Raw genomic sequence first — 17,124 nt, 5'->3', positions numbered from 1 at the left:
TAAGAGGATCCTTCAATTAGCAGATAGAACAGGCTTCAGGCTGAGTGTGGGAATCTTCCTCCTCCATGGCTTCTCTTCCCTCAGGAACAGAGAACAGAACCCAAGGCTACCACTGAAATTCAGAGTTTCAGTAGCATTTGTGCTGACAAAACAAGAAATCACTGTGACTGGTCAGCAGGTATCTAAGGTGATGTTATTAAAATTGACTTTTTTTTTTTTTGAGATGGAGTCTTACTCTGTCACTCAGGCTGGAGTGCAATAGCACGATCTCTGCTCACTGCAACCTCTGCCTCCCAGTTTCAAGCAATTCTCCTGCCTCAGCCTCCCCACTAGCTGGGATCATAGGCATGTGCCACACACGCCTGGCTAACTTTTTTGTATTTTTAGTAAAGACGTGGTTTCACCATGTTAGGATGGTCTCAATCTCCTGACCTAGTGATCTGCTGGCCTCAGCCTCCCAAATTGCTGGGATTACAGGCGTGAGCCACTGCACCCAGCCAAAATTGACTTCTTGAATAAGGTAAATCACTTTGTAATTAATGCAACAATTAATTGTTGTCACAAAATGCAAAAAGCAAATACTGTTGAAATAAACTGCTGGCCCACTGCCTAGAGGCTCTGAGGAATGGTCCTACTTCGCTTGCCTCCCTGCCTCCCTTGGTCTGCATGAAGGCCGAGTCCCCCCAGTCACCTGCTGTCCCCCAATTCTGCATCTCAGGTTGCCCCATATACCTGCTGCCTCATCTGACCTTATCTCCACTCCCACTTTCCAATTCCCACGCCTTTTTCTGCACTCAGATCAGCAGCCTGAACCCTCATATCCCGGGATCATCACAGAACAGACCCTTAGCCTTCCCACCCTACCCACGCTGGCTGCCCTCTGAGAACCCACCAGGTTCTGACCCTCTCAAGGGGAGGCTGATTTTCCTTCCAAAAGCCCCGAAGATCATGGCTTCAAAACAGTCAGGAGGCCAGGCGCAGAGGCTCACACCTGTAATCCTAGTACTTTGGGAGGTCAAGGTGAGCAGATCACCTCCGGTCAGGAGTTCGGGAGCAGCATGGCCAACATAGTGAAACCCCATCTCTATTAAAAATACAAAAATTAGCCTGGCATGGTGGCACATGCCTGTAATCCCAGCTACTCGAGAGGCTGAGACAAGAGAATCGCTTGAACCTGGGAAGCAGAGGTTTCAGTGAGCCAAGATTGCACTGTTGCACTCCAGCCTGGGTGACAGTGAGACTTCGTTTCAAAACAGAGAAAAGCAAAAAACACAAAACAGGGTCAGGAACCTTGTGCCCCACAATGTTCTTTCTAAGCCATTTCACTTCTCCCCACCTGCAAAACCCAGTGTCCCTTTAATGCTATGATGATGTAACTGAGTTCCCCATTTTTCTAAGAGGAAGAAAAGGGTTTTTCTTAATTCTGATGTTTTCTTATTTTCTCTCTCCTCCTTTTCTCATGTTCCTCACTTCCTACTTAGCTCTTTAGAAATGCAATTATAACCTTGACCTTCCCTTCACCGGAAGCTACCTATAGGACAAGCTTATCTGACTATGCGCTCACTTAGAAGCTCCAGACCCAGGAGTTTGTCTCAAGAGACAACTGTCAATTTCCAACCTCAAGTACACACACAACGGAACTCCAATCCACCTGGAGATTATCTCAAGACAACGGCTACCTTAGAACCTAGTTTTGTGTCAGCTGGACCACCTGGTGGGTAAGGCACTGAAGCAAGTTGTCATTCCCCACCTGCCCACTCCCTCCCTGCCTGCTGTACATGCAAAGTCCCCCTTTAAAAGTCCCTGCTTTCTGCCCCAAAAGCAAAGCAGTACCCTTAAAAGCAGAAACCTGTCCATTTTCCCCTAAGCTAAGCTTTGGAATAAAAAGTCACTTTTTTCTTTTCTTTTTTTTTTTTTTTGAGACGCAGTCTCGCTCTTTCATCCGGGCTGGAGTGCAGTGGCACAATCTCAGCTCACTGCAACCTCCACCTCCCTGGTTCAAGCAATTCTCCTGCCTCAGCCACCTGAGTAGCTGGGACTACAGGTGTACGCCACCATGCCTGGCTAATTTTTTGTAGAGACAGGGTTTCACCATGCTAGCCAGGCTGGTCTTGAACTCCTGACCTTGTGATCCACCCACCTCAGCCTCCCAAAGTGCTGGCATTACAGATGTGAGCCACCGTGCCTGGCCAAAAAACATGACTTTTTTCATGTCAGCCCTCACTCTTGTGTTTTGGTTTGTGTGTGTGTTTGTTTGTTTTTTTAGACAAGGTCTCACTCTGTCACCCAGGCTGAAGTGCAGTGGTGCAATCTTGGCTCACTGCGACCTCTGCTCCTGCTTCCCCCAGGGCTGAAGCAATCCTCCCACTTCAGCCTCCTGAATAGCTGGGCCAACAGGTGCATGCCACCATGCCCTGCTAATTTTTTGTATTTTTAGCAGAGACAGGTATCTTGCTATGTTGCACAAGCTTGTCTCAAACGTCTGTAGTTCTTGTTAATTGACTCCACAAGTGGCGAGTGACTAAAGCTGTGTTTCGTTACAGTGCTACTGAGTGCACTCCTTTTACTCTCCAAGGTATCTCCTATAAAAACAAACAAAAAAAAGCCACAAAAACCTACAAAAAGCTTCACCTCGGAGCCTCTGGCCTCCCAAGCTTCTTGATCTCTATTATTCCAGGACCTTAGCCCCATCCAGAATAATGAGCCAAACACAGCTGAGGTGCTCAGCCCCTTGACCATGTGGACAAGAGAAAGACTCAGGCACCGTGACTATTGAGCTGCAATGAATAACCTGAGACCCTGAGCTTGAGGCAGTGGAGATGTACTCACATGGATGGGGATGCATGAGGGCCTGCAGCCCCTGCAAAGGCTCAAAGACCATCTTCCTGAACAAGCCACGGGGACTCAACAAAGCAAAAGCCAGAGTGTAAAAAGGAAGTGTGGTCGGTTGGTTTTTATAAGTCCTTCACTTGTCAGTTACCCACTGGCCAGTTATGGGGAGCTCGGCCTGGCTGAGTGCTGAGTCTCAAGTCTGCTGAGCCCAGACAGAGCTGGGCACAAGTTCACCATCAGCTGCTCTGCTTCCTCCTTAGGGAGCCCTGACTGCTGGAGTCTCACCCCCAAGGTGAGTGAGCATACAGGCTCAATTTCCAGTGAAATACTCTTATATCACCATGCCTTTGTACCGCAACTAGAAGAAAGCCAGACTCCTTACCAGGGCTGGTCCGGACCTACAAAAATGAGCCCTCACCCACCCCCCTGGCTGCACAGCTCACCATAATTTCCCTCATCCACTTGTCTCTAGCCATGCTGGCCTTCTTTGCTGATCTTAAAGTACAGCAAGCAGCTGGAGTGGTGGCTCACGCCTGTAATCCCAGCACTTTGGGAGGCCAAGGTGGGTGGATCACGAGGTCAGGTGATCTAGACCATCCTGGCTAACACAGTGAAACCCTGTCTCTACTAAAGATACAACAATTAGCTGGGCATAGTGGCACACACCTGTAGTCCCAGCCATTCGGGAGGCTGAGGCAAGAGAATCACTTGAACCTGCGAGGCGGAGGTTGCGGTGAGCCAAGTTGTATCACTGCACTCAAGCCTGAACTCAGGCCAAATTGTGCCACTGCACTCAAGCCTAAGACTCCGTCTCAAAAAAAAAAAGTCCAGCAACCTCATTCCTCCCATACTGTTACACTATTCCTATACTATACACAGCTGTTTCCTTATTCCAGAATGTTCCTTCGCCAGAACCTTATGTGGCTGTCTCCTTCTCAGTACCCCAGGTCTCTGCAGAGAGCTCTCCCCTGTACTTCATCAAAAATAGCCCCAACCACAATGACATACTACTTCACACCCACGAACATGTAATTAAACACACACACAGAAAGTAACAAGGATGTAGAGAAATTGGAACATTCCTACACTGCTATTGGAAATGTAGAATGGTGTAGCTGCTGTGGAAAGGTTTAGTGGTTTCTCACAAACATACACATAGAATTATCGTATGATCTAGCAATTCCACTTCTAGGTATATACCCAAAAGAACAGGAAGCACAGACGTAGATACTAACACGGACAAACATATTCATCACAGCATTATTCACAATAGTCAAAATATGGCAGCAACCCAAGTGTCCATCTACTAAAAATACAAAAACTAGTCGGGTGTGCCGATGTGTGCCTGTGATCCCAGCTGCTCGGGAGGCTGAGGCATGAGAATCACTTGAACTGAGGAGGAGGGGGTTGCAGTGAGCAGAGATCACGGCCACTGCACTCCAGCCTGGGTGAGAGCGAGACTCTCAAAAAAAAAAAAAAAAAAATGGATTAGCAAAATGTAGTCTATACATACAATAGAATATCATTCGGCCTTACAGAGAAGGAAATTCTGACATGCAGCAACATGGGTGGACCTTGAGGACATTATGCTTAGTGAAATAAGCCAGTCGCAAAGTGAAATAATAATCACATACGAATACTATATGATTCCACTTACACGAGGTACCTACAGTAGTCAAATTCACAGACAAAGCAGCCGGCTACAGTAGCGCGTGTCTCTAATACTGGCTACTTGGGAGGCTTAGGAGGAAGGATTGATTGAGCCCAGGAGTTGGAGGTTGCAGTGAACTTTGATCGCACTACTGCACTCCAGCCTCAGCAATAGAATAAGACCCAGTCAGAAGGAAAGAAGGAGGGAAGGAGGAAAGGAAGGAAAGAAAGTTTCCCAGGGGCTGGGGAGAGGGAGAATGGGGAGTTGGCGTGTAATGGGCAGAGTTTCCGTTTGGGAAGATGAAAAGGTTCTGGAGTTGGATGGTGGTGATGGATGCACAGCAAGGTACTGATGTACCTAATTCCACTGACATGTCCACTGAAAATGGTTATAATGGTAAATCTTACTTACACATAGTTTACTGCAACAATAAAAGACAGCCCCTGAACCCGGTTACCACTGGAAATTTCATGATGTGTTTTCTGCCTATCAGCACCTCATAAGGAAACTTCATTTAAGCAGATCAAAGGTGAATTGTTCACTGCTGATTCTCAAGTGCTAGAACAATGCCTGGTAAACAATACACACACCATAAAGTTTCAAATGAAAGCACTGTAGTTACTCTCTGATGTCTGTCTATTCACTTGCTTATCTGACTTTCCAGTTGGCTATAAGTTCCAGAGGGCAGGGCCCTTGTTTGTCACAGCACCTAAATAAGTACCAGCTGCCCAGCAAGGAGGGGCTTCCTAAATGCCCACCAAGCTAATAAAAAAACTATATCCACATCACATCTTGGCATGGGAGCTTGTGACTGAGCTCTTGAGCTCTGCTGCAAAGCGCTACGGAAGACCTCTGGGAGATGGAGCTGGACAAAGTGCTCCTCCCCTCACAGGGACACCCCTGGAGCCTGGACTAGAATCCCCCAAGATGACATTTTGTCTCCAACCTGCCGCTCATTTATGGCAATGAGCAAGTGCCTTGTCCTCCGGATCCACCATGCACAAAACTGAAAAATAATGGAGGTGGACCAGATGAGTGTTTCTTTCCAACTCTGATTCCAAAACATTTTCTTCTAAAAGCCACCTTGCAATATAAAGTCACATAGGGTAAGCCGTCCTGGTGGAAGGTGGGGGGGCAGAAAGCTGGATTCTGCCCTCTCCACTTCCTCTTTGTCCTGGGCCAGTCCTAGAAGCATTGCTATTGGCTCCAGGATTTCCTGGAACCCAGTTTGGAAACCACTGGCCTAGCAGCCTTAGAGACCCAGGGTTCTGATTCTCACTCCCCCACTCACCCAAATGACCTGGGATGATTCACCTTCCAAGCCTCCTTCTGTGTTCACAAAACATGAGTCATCAGCCCAGCTCATGGGATTATGAGCAGAAGCAGATGAACTCACACACGTGAAAAGGCTTCCCAACACCCTATGCAAATGGTTATTTCACGGCCTTAAACATCACTCCTTGCTGGGATGTGCAAAGAAAAAAATGTATCCAGCGCACCCACCTAACAGCCATCCACCTGGATGACTGCCATACCTGGCCAGGTGTGAAGGGGACTTCAGAGCGGGCCAGTGAGGAGCCAGGGGTTTTACAGCCTCACCCTGACCACACCTGTGAACACACACTAACCTCAACGTCCTCTCCAGGAAAAACCACTGCGAGGTAATGCAAAGCTCCTTATTTACCCCCTTCCCCAGAGGATGGCAAACACTGGGCAGAGCTACAGCAGCGGGACTCAGCTGGCACACTGTTGCACCCCACTGACCGCTGATTCTGAATTTCATCTTCTTTTACGACAGATCGGTTTTGCTCACAGGCAGCAAATGTGGGGCCACCAATCCATCCCCAGCTTCACTGGAGGCCAAAGGAAATCAAGGCAGAAGAGTTTGGAGGCATTAGTATTGGTTCCTAGCATCTGCGTTCGTTTCTGCTGGCAACACAAGCCTTATTCAGCATCGCAAAACACGTCAACCAAGCCAGTCTTGGACAGGTACTAAAATGCTATCCTAAAAAATCTAAACATAAATTGTCAATTTCAACTGTGTTTTACAACTTATTTGGGATGGATGGAAGGAAGCAATGGAAGAGGGAGGAGGAGAAAACCTAAATATATAAAAGCACATGCCACACCAAATATTTGCAACCATCTAGGCGTTAGAAAGGGGCTAGAGGGAAGCCATGCAGAACGCACATTCCCCAGTACCTGTGGGGGCTCAGGGTCTGGAGGCCACAGGATGACATTATGCACGCCGGCATCCTCCTGCTGAAACGCAAAGGGATCTCGCCGTTAGGAAAGGTCACAGGGGACAGGACCAGGTGGGCAGTCTTGGCTGGTTTTTTTTTTTTTGTATTCTTTTTTCTTTCTTCTTCTTCTTCTTTTTTTTTTTTTTTTAGACAGAAGTCTTACTCTGTCACTCAGGCTGGAGTGCGATCTCAGCTCACTGCAACCTCCACCTCCCAGGTTCAAGCAATTCTCCTGTCTCAGCCTCCCAAGTAGTTGGGATTACTGCTCGGAAGGTAGTGTGCCACCATACCTAGCTAATTCTTGTATTTCAGTGGAGATGGGGTTTCATCATGTTGGCCAGGATGGTTTCTAACTCCTGACCTTAGGTGATCACCTGCCTCAGTCTCCCAAAGTGCTGGGATTACAGGCGTGAGCCACCACACCTGGCCATGGTTTTTATTCCCAAGCCAAACCCATGAGGTATGTTCCCACGCTGCCCATGGCATCCCATAAATTAGACAACAGAGAGAGGAGGAACCAGGAGCCCGAGGGTGTGTGAAGTACACAAGGGCCAGGACCGGGCAGGCCTGTCCCTCACCCTTCACCCTGGTGACACAGCTGCTCCTCAATGCCTGCTCCTTCATCTGTGAACAGAAGGTTTCTTCAGATTTAAAGAATCTTTCCTTCCAAACATTCCCTAGCAAGCAGGATTCAGGGACCTCCAGGTACACTCATAGTCAGAGAGTCTCCTGAGGGCCGAGGGGCCTGGGTGTGATGGGGAGTGTGCCTGCTGGGGCAGAGATCGCAGTTTGGAGGTGTTCACAATGATCCCAGTGTGAGAGGGTGGGGTTGTGACAGCAGAGAGGGGGAGGAGAAAAGCTGTCAGAAAAGATAATGTCATGGATATGTGCTGCCTTTATGTCCTTTGAGAAACTACTCCAAGTAATACTGAAGGGGTTGGTATAGAGCTGGACCCACCTTGGTCCTAAGGCAGGTTCGTGACTCATGTGGCTATCAGAGTGTCCCATATTCTGCATATGATTGACTTCAAAAAGAGCACATGACACAATCAGGGTCAGTTAGATTCCTTATGGGGGCTGATTAGCAGGCTGGGGCCAGGCTCGGGGGCTCATGCCTATAATCCTAGCATTTTGGGAGGCTGAGGCGGGCGGATCACCTGAGGTCAGGAGTTCAAGACCAGCCTGGCCAACAAAGCGAAACCCCATCTCTGCTAAAATAAATACAAAACTTAGCCAGGCATGGCAGTGCATACCTGTAATCCCAGCTACTCAAGAAGCAGAGGCAGGAGAATCACTTGAACCCTGGAGATGGAGTTTGCAGTGAGCCAAGACTGTGCCACTGCACTCCAGCTTGGGTGACAGAGTGAGGCTCTGTCTCGAAAGAAAAGAAGGCTGGACCATTGGCTGGAAGAAGCATGGAAGGCTGGACATGCCAAGGGCATCTTTTCCACCAGGCTGGAGGTACCTCCTGGACACTAGGGAATCACAGAGGAAAGTAGAATGTGATCCAGTGAGAGGGATCCCCAGAGCCATCTTTTGAATCTCTGGACTCAGCCACTATAGCAGCCAGACCTGCTCTATGGGCTTCTCAATTCCATAAGCCAACGATCCCTTTCTCTGCTTATGGTCACTGAAGATGGGCTTCTGTCTCTTACAACCTTAAAAAAAGTTAGCCTGCCTGAAATTTGGAAGGCTAAACGGCCAGGCCATTCATCAATTAATTAATTAGACATAGGATAATTTATCACATATGGGGGGTGGGAGTGGGTGGTGTCAGGGGGAACCCCCAGATTTCTGTCTTGGAAGGCCAGGTAGATCATGGTACCCAAGACAGGGATCGTCACAGGAGGATAAACATGATTGGGGCAGAAGGCTGAGTTCAGATTTGAGGGACTTGGGGTGGCTGTGGGTCACCAGGTGCTGAGGTCCAGGAGATAAAGGAAAGGTAAGTCTGGGGCCCCAGTTCCCAGGGAGAGCCCTGAGTCCTGCAGCCAGACACACCCACGCTTCATTCCTATTTGTTTCTCTACCAAAGGCAGACCTCGTCCGGTCCTAAAATCCACCAGACAGGGTTATGTCTGGCTGAGGCTGGAGAAGTGAAAACCTGCAGAACCAGGAAAAGATCTGCTCACTCAAGGAGAATGTAGGCTCAGGAGGGAGGATAGAGTCAGGAGCGGGTAGGAGGTGAGAAATGAGGGACGGGTGGAACGGGATGTGGGTTATTTAACCCCCCACACCAGCATTTTGACCTTCCTAATCAGTAAAGATCTGAAGCATTAGAACATCCATTGCCTGCAAGGACGCAGTGAGACAGAATCTCATGCCCTGGTGAGAGAAGTGTAAGTTGACATCACCGTTCTGGAAGGCATTCTGACAATGTATATAGCAAGAGCCTTTTGAAAGTACTAACCCTTCGTTTGACGGTACAATTTGATTTCTATGAGTGTATCCTAAGTAAACAGTGTACATTCAATTCTGGACAGGGGGGTTCATGAAAGTAACGGGGAGAAAACCTCAGCCATTTTCAGCTTTGCCTATATTCAGGTAGAAATTGATCTCAGGTCAAAGAGATTCACCCACCTCCCTGAGGTTCTGTTAGAGCAGTTAAGCCACAGGTTCCTGTACTCTAGAGCTTCTCAACCTCAGCGCTGTTGACATTTTGTGCTGGATAATTCCTTGTTGTGGAATGATCTGTGCACTGTGGAATACTGGGCAGCAACACTGACCTCGACCTACCAGGTGCAGGAGCACCCCATCTCTGAACTGTGACAACAAAAACTGTCTTGAGACATTGCTAAATGTCCCCCTGAAGCACAAAATCATGTACCTCCCACCCTGGACAACTGCTCTATCATGTTTGTAGCTGGTAGTGGAGCCTGCAGGGGGGTTGGGTTCCAAAAGGATCCGTAAGACCCCAAAGAAGGGGTTGAACCTGAGCTGCTTGGTTAAGAAGCAGGACTAAAGGCCAAAATATGTCTAGTGGCCCGTACTGTGCACATTGAGGGCACTCACCCGAGAGCTGTGCCCTTCTCGACTCTAAAACACAAGACAGAACATTCCTTCAAGTGGAAATTACTGGGAGGCATGCCCGGAGCCAACCCCAGCCAGGAGGCACATTTGTTTGGCCCCACAAGGTGCTTAAAAATAATTGAAATTAGTTGCCAGCATTTTGTTAATGTAAGATTTCTTTACACAATCTCTTCTAGAAACAGAACAGGAGCAGGCACTTCTCAACTCATTGTGTGAGGCTACTATTAACCTGATGAAAAAACAGACAAAAAAGAAAACTACAGAGAAATGTTTCCTATGAATTTAGATACAAAAGTCTTCCAGAAAGTGTCAGCAAACTGAATCCAACAATGTGTAAAAATAATCATACACCCTGATCAAGTGGAATTTATTCCCGGCAAGCAAGGCTGGCTCAACATTTGACAATCAATCAGTGTAATCCAGTATATCAACAGGCCGAAGAAGAAAGATCATACAATTTACATCGATTGATGCAGAGAAGGCATCTGACAAAACCCAACACTCAGTCATGATAAAAACCCACAGCAAACTGGAATCGAGAACTTCCTCAATTTGATTACAAGTAGTATGTTTAAAAACAAAACAAAACTCTACAGCTAATATCTTACTTCACCGTGAAAGACTGACTTGGAACCAGGGAAAGATGTCTCCTCTCACTGCTCGTGCTTAACACAGCACTGAAAGTCCTATCCACGGTAATGAAGGAGGAAGGAAGGAAGGAGGGAGGGAGGGAGGGAGGGAGGGAGGGAGGGAGGGAGGGAAAAGGTACACAGAATGGGAAAAAAAAAAAGAAATAAAACTGCCCCTGTTTGCAAATAACACGATTATGTACACAGAAAATCCCAAGAAATTTATAAAAACAAACAAACTTCCTGGAACTAATAAGTGAGGTCAGCATGGTCACAGGATGCAAAGTCAGCAAAACAATATATTAATAATGAACATGTGAATGCCGAAATTAAAAACGTGATACCATTTACAGTTACTCCAAACGAAATATAATACTTAGGTATTAACTTCATAAAATACACGCAGGCTCTATATGTTGAAGATTACAAAAATGATAATGAAAACGAAAATAGGCTGGGCGCAGTGGCACATGCCTGTAATCCCAGCCCTTGGGGAGGCTGAGGCGGGCTGATCACCTGAGGTCAGGCGTTCGAGACCAGCGTGGCCAACACAGTAAAACCCCATCTCTACTAAAAATACAAAAATTAGCTGGGCGTGGTGGCACACACCTGTAGACTCAGCTATCTCTTGGGAGGCTGAGGCAGAAGAATGGCTTGAACCCAGGAGGCAGAGGTTGCAGTGAGCCAAGATTGCACTACTGCACTCCAGCCTGGGTGACAGAGTGAGACTCTGTCTCAAAAAAAGAAAAGAAAGATGACCTAAATAAATGAAGAGACATACCATGTGTTTATGGATTGGAAGACCCAATATAGTAAAGAAGTCAATTCTCCTCAAATTAATCTGTAATTTGACTATAATTCCTATCAAAATCTCAGAAGGTATTTTGTAGACTTGAGTAGATTTATTCTAATATTTATATGGAAAGTCACAGGTGCAAGAATAGCAAAACAATTTTGGGAAAGAATAAAGTAAGAAGACTCACTCTACCTGATTTCAAGACTTATTATATAGCTACAGTAATCAGGACAATCAATGGGCAAGAGTAGCAACCCCAGAAACAGAGCCACCAAATATGCGTAACTGCTTTTTGACAAAGGTGCAGAAACAGTTTCGTGGCGGAAGAATACTCTTTTCAACAAGCGTTGCTAGACAGATGGACATTCCTAAGTCTAAAAAAAAACGCAAAAAAATGAATCTCACCCTCAAGACAATGAGAATACAAGCCACAGGCTGGTAGAAATTATTTCCAAAAGACACACTTTATCCAAAGTATACAAGAAATTCATAAAGTTCAGCAAGAAAACAACCTAATTTTAAAATGAGCCAAAGACCTGAACAGACACCTCACCAAAGGAGATACTCAGATGGCAAATAAGCATCTGAAAAGGTGTCCCACATCCTATGTCAACAGGAACACACAGATTAAAACAAGATACTGCTATATACCTATTAGAATGACTCAAAATCCAGAAATACTGACCTCACCAAATGCTGGGGAGGATATGCAACAGGAACTCTCATTCACTGCTGGTAGGGATGCAAAATGCTACAGCCACTTCGAAAGACAGTTTGGTGCTTTCTTACAAAACGAAACATACTCTTATATGATTCAGCAATCACACTCCTTGGTATCTATCTACCTAAAGGAGCTGAAAACTTACGTCCACACAAAAACCAGCACATAGATGTTTATAGCAGTTTTATTTATAATTACCAAAACTTGGAAGCAACCAAGATGTTATTCAGCAGATCAATAAACTTACATTCAGGCAATGGAAACTTATTCAGGGCTAAAAAGCAATGACCAAGAAATGAAAAGACATGAAGGAACCTTAAATGAACATTACTGAGTGAAAGAAGCCAATGTGAAAAGGCTACATACAGCTGGGGGCGGTGGCTCAGCACTTTGGGAGGCTGAGGCGGGCGGACCTTGAGGTCAAGAGATCGAGACCATCCTGGCCAATATAGTAAAATCCTGTCTCTACTGAGAATACAAAAATTAGCTGGGAGTGGTGGCATGCGCCTGTCGTCCCAGCTACTCAGGAGGCTGAGGCAGGAGAATCGCTTGAACACAGGAGGCGGAGGTTGCAATGAGCCAAGACTGCATCACAGCACTCCAGCCTGGGCGACAGATCAAGACTCCCTCTCAAAAACAAAAAATAAATTAAAAAAAAGGAAAGAAAAGAAAAGAAAAGGCTACATACTGTAAGATCCAACCATATTACATTCTGGAAAAGGTGTAACTCTGTAGACAGTACAAAGATTAGTGGTTGCCAGGGACTGACGGGTGTGGGAGGGATGAGTAGGTGGAGCCCAGAGGATTTTTAGGGCAGTGAAACTACGCTGCATGATACTAGTCATTTGTCCAAACCCAGAGAATGTGGAACACCTAAATCATGTACCTTACACAGCAATTAACTCAAAATGAATCATGCACTCAAATATAAAATATAAAATGCAAAACGTTAAAACTTTTACAGAAAAAAAAGCAGAAAATCTTCAGGTTGTTGTTGTCAGCAGAGTTCTTAGATTTATTACCAAAAGCAGTACCCCTAAGAGGAAAAACTGATCAACTGTTCCTCATCATAATTGTATACTTTTGCTCTGTAAAAGATCCGGTTAAAAGGATGAAAAGACATGTTACAGAACAGAAGAAAATATCTGCAAACCACGAACTGACAAAGGATTAGTCTAGACTGTATAAAGAACTCTGAAAACTCTTTTAAAAAATAATGATAATAAACGAATTAGAAAATGGGCAAAAGACATAAACCTATTTTTCACCAAAGAGAATATGTAGATGGCAGATAAACACATGAAAGGTGATCAACAGCTTTATCCATCATCAAAATGTAAATTAAAACCACACGGAGATACCACAACACACCTATCATTGGAATAGCAACACCGAAAAGTGACACCACTAAATGACATCCAAGGTACAAAAACACTAGATCCCTCTTATGTTGCTAGTGGGAATGAAAAATGCCATAGCAACTCTAGAAAAGCTTGTCAGTTCCATATAAAACTCAACATGCAACTGTCATACAACCCAGCAACTGCGCTCTTGGGCATTTATCTTAGGGAAATGAAAATGTGTGTTCTCAAAAAACACCTGCACACACGGGTTCATGGCAGCTTTATCTGCAATAGACAAAAACCGGAAACAACCTAGAAGAGTGTCAACGGGTGCATGGTTCAGCAAACTGTACAGTACATCTACTCCTGGAATACCACTCAGCAATAAAAAGGAATGACCTGTTGAAGCACACAGTACTTGGATAAATTTCAAGAGATTTATTCTGAGAGGGGAAAAAAAAAAAAGCCAATCCTTAAAGGTCACAGACTGCATGACTCCATTGATATAACGTTCTTGAAATGACAATATTATAGAAATAGGAAACAATACAGAATAGGCATAGTGGTTGCCAGAGGTTAGGGAAAAGAAGAGCGAGAGGTGGGCGTGGCTATAGAAGGGCAACAAGGGGAATCCCCTGGTGATGGGCATGCTCTGTTATCTTGACTGTATCAATGTCAGTATCCAGGTTGTGATATTGCATTATAGTTTGGCAAGATGTTACCCTTAAGGCAAACTAAGTAATGGGTACATGGGAACTCTCTGTATTCTTTTTTTTTTAATTTATTTTGGAGACAGGGTCTTGCTCTGTTGCCCAGGCTGGAATATACTAGTGCAAACATAGCTCACTTCAGCCTGAATCTCTCAGGCTCAAGCAATCCGCCCACATCAGCCCCTTGAGCAGTGAGGGCTACAGGTGTGCACTACCACACCCAGCTAATTTTTTTCTTCGGTAGAGCTGGGTCTCCCTATGTTGCCCAGGCTAACCTCCAACTCCAAGGCTGAAGCTATCCTCCCGCCCTGGCCTCCCAAAGTGCTGGGCTTGTAGGTGTGAGCCACTGTACTTGGCCTCTCTGTATTGTTTTTTTAAACTGCATGTGAATCTACTAATATCTCAAAATAATAAGTCTAATTTCAACACTTAACATTTCATAGAAAACTATGGCTTTCTGAGTTCTTTCGAACTCAGAACATTGGGCCCATCTTCCCACAGGGCAATCATCCTCTGGAGCTGATGGTAGCTGCCTTTTTAGACAGTAGGACAAGAACCACCCCCGCCCCGACCCCCGCCATCTTCCAGAGCACTTGCCGCTCCCTGTTGTCTCACACCCAGTCTTTTAACACAATTCTTGTTTCTGGCCTGCCCCTAAAGACCCTGGAGTTTAATACCTTTTCTTTTGAAACTTGTTTTCTTGCTTGAGAAAAGAAGATTGTAGAGGCCAGGCGTGGTGGCTCGCGCCTGTAATCCCAGCACTTTGGGAGGCCGAGGCAGGCGAATCACAAGGTCAGGAATTCGAGACCAGCCTCGCCAACATGATGGAACCCCATCTCTACTAAAAATATAAAAAATTAGCTGGGCGTGGTGGCACACACCTGTAGTCTGAGCTACCCGGGAGGCTGAGGCAGGAGAATTGCTTGAACCGAGGAGGCGGAGGCTGCAGTGAGCCAAGATTGCTCCACTGCACTCGAGACTGGGCAACAGAGTGAGACTCTGTCTCCAAATATATATATGTATATACAAAAATTAGCTGGGCAATTTTGTAGGGAAGAAAAAGGCAGAGGGAAAATGAATTACAGTATGTGAGTTTTTAGATCCAATTTTCCTATTCAAGGAACTCAATGCCTTTAATCCAAAGTTTCCAGTTCATGTGAGATAAATGGAAAAGTGTCTCCCTGATTTTGTTCACTAAGGCATTAAGTTAAAACTTTCAAACTTAAAATAGACAATAAAAAAACTGAATATGTTGTAATAATCTCAGCCTGTGCACAACGAAGCAGTTAAAGTCCATTTTTCCATTATGAAAACCTTGCTTAAGATGAGAATGACCATTCACATTTAATCTGCCCAACACTGATAAATTTCAGAATCTTTTTTTTTTTTTTGAGATAGAGTCTCTCTCTCTGTTGCCAGGCTGGAGTGCAGCAGCACAGCCTTGGCTCACTGCAACCTCTACCTCCCAGGTTCAAGTGAGTCTCCAGCCTCAGCCTCCAGAGGAGCTGGGGTTACAGGCATGTGCCACCACGCCCAGCCAATTTTTGTATTTTTAGTAGAGATGGGGTTTTACCATATCGGCCAGGCTGGTCTCAATCTCCTGACCTCGTGATCCATCCACCTCAGCCTCCCAAAGTGCTGGGATTACAGGTGTCAGCCACTGCGCCCGGCCGATTTCATGATCATTTTTTAATGGCCATGGCTTTATTTGGGGGAACAGCATGGAAAGGTCTTATTTTAACGTCTGTGAAATCCGTGTAAGTTGATGGGTGGGCACAACCTAGGAAAAATGTGCCAATCTCTCTTATGTCAGTTTTAGAAGACAGAATAAAAACTAAGGCCAGGCCTGGTGGCTCAGGCCTGTAATGGTGGCTCATGCTTATAATCCCAGCACATTGGGAAGCCAAGGAAGGAGAATTGCTTGAGTCCAGGAGTTCAAGTTTAGCCTGGGCAACATAGCCAGATCCCATCTCTACAAAACCTAAAAATTAGCCAGGCGTGGTGGTGCATGCCTGTAGTTCCAGCTACTTGGAAGGCTGCATGGCAGGAGGATTGCTTGAGTCCAGGAGTTCAAGTTCAGCCTGGGCAACATAGCCAGACCCCATCTCTACAAAACCTAAAAATTAAAAAATTAGCCAGGCGTGGTGGTGCATGCCTGTAGTTCCAGCTACTTGGAAGGCTGCATGGCAGGAGGATTGCTTGAGTCCAGGAGTTCAAGTTCAGCCTGGGCAACATAGCCAGATCCCATCTCTACAAAACCTAAAAATTAAAAAATTAGCCAGGCGTGGTGGTGCATGCCTGTAGTTCCAGCTACTTGGAAGGCTGCATGGCAGGAGGATTGCTTGAGTCCAGGAGTTCGAGGCTAGAGTAAGCTATGATCATGCCACTGCACTCAAGCCTGGGTGACAAAGCAAGAGCATGTCTATAAAAATCGTAAGTAGAACTAGCGTTTCTGGCTTTAACTAGAGCTAGCCTTAATCATAAGAGAATTCTGATGACATGAAAATGGCTACATCGATCCACAAATGTCTGCACGTATCTACGCAGAAGCTATCCTGGCTTGTACCTTGCTGGGTGAAGATGAGATGCTGTAAAGAGAGCTTAGTCAAGGTCTGCCAAGAGCACTATGTATCTTGAGGGAGAAGCTTCCTGACACCCACCTGGTTGTCCAAGGTGCTGTTCTCATTGCCCATGGTGATTCACGGTGCCCAGCGTCCCCCAGAATTTTGTCAGAGGTGACTGGAAGAAAAAAAGGTATAAACATCTGTTAGATGAAAAAAGATCTGAGGTTTTTTCTGTCCACTCATCTCCCCAAACTCAAAAGCCAGATGATGGGAAATGTTTATCTCTGCAGTCACATCGTGGAAAATTACTTTTGAAGGGTTTTCTTTCACAATCTGCCATCCGGACTTCTTTCTCAATACGGGCTGGTGCTTTTATTCCCCACCCCGGGGTTGGCAGACACTTCTGAAAAATGAGTTTGTTACTGAGACTCTGAGCTAGTGCCAGCATACACTTATATGTATATATACAAACGGAGTGACAAAAGGGGTCCGTTTGCCAAAGAGCCTGAGGAATGCTGCTCGTCGGATTATTTGCTGTTTCTAATTGTGTTCAGTTTGGAAATTCAGAGTGTGGCTGGTTTCCCACTGTTGGTGATGGCAGAGCT

The 17,124-nt window shown here is 45.8% G+C and overlaps 1 protein-coding gene and 1 long non-coding RNA gene across 39 annotated transcripts in view; one reads left to right on the top strand and one right to left on the bottom strand.

Annotated features, from left to right (window-relative positions):
* Positions 1–17,124, bottom strand: part of TACC2 (transforming acidic coiled-coil containing protein 2) — a 246,073-nt gene that overhangs the window by 202,342 nt on the left and 26,607 nt on the right. For 26 of the 37 annotated variants that reach the window (XM_035269317.3, XM_054243402.2, XM_035269326.3 and 23 more), the window contains exons 2-3: positions 16,616–16,694; positions 6,686–6,745 (exon numbers count right to left, since the gene is read on the bottom strand). In XM_035269317.3, the coding sequence (XP_035125208.3) occupies positions 6,686–6,745; positions 16,616–16,648 (93 nt within the window). In that variant the 5' untranslated portion in view covers positions 16,649–16,694. The remainder of the gene's footprint in view (positions 1–6,685; positions 6,746–16,615; positions 16,695–17,124) is intronic. The other 11 variants (XM_054243400.2, XM_078346662.1, XM_078346668.1 and 8 more) reach the window with 2 other exon arrangements.
* The window catches only part of LOC118146416 (uncharacterized), a 45,185-nt gene that overhangs the window by 18,325 nt on the left and 9,736 nt on the right, over positions 1–17,124 (top strand). For both annotated transcript variants that reach the window (XR_004732214.3, XR_013525161.1), the window contains 2 exons: positions 1,482–1,718; positions 6,282–6,472. This is a non-coding gene — a long non-coding RNA (uncharacterized LOC118146416). The remainder of the gene's footprint in view (positions 1–1,481; positions 1,719–6,281; positions 6,473–17,124) is intronic.

This window comes from Callithrix jacchus, chromosome 12 (assembly GCF_049354715.1).
Source record: "Callithrix jacchus isolate 240 chromosome 12, calJac240_pri, whole genome shotgun sequence".
Lineage (NCBI taxonomy): Eukaryota > Metazoa > Chordata > Mammalia > Primates > Cebidae > Callithrix > Callithrix jacchus.
The sequence above is the reverse complement of the archived record's forward strand: the minus strand, read 5'-3'. Positions and strand labels throughout refer to the sequence as shown.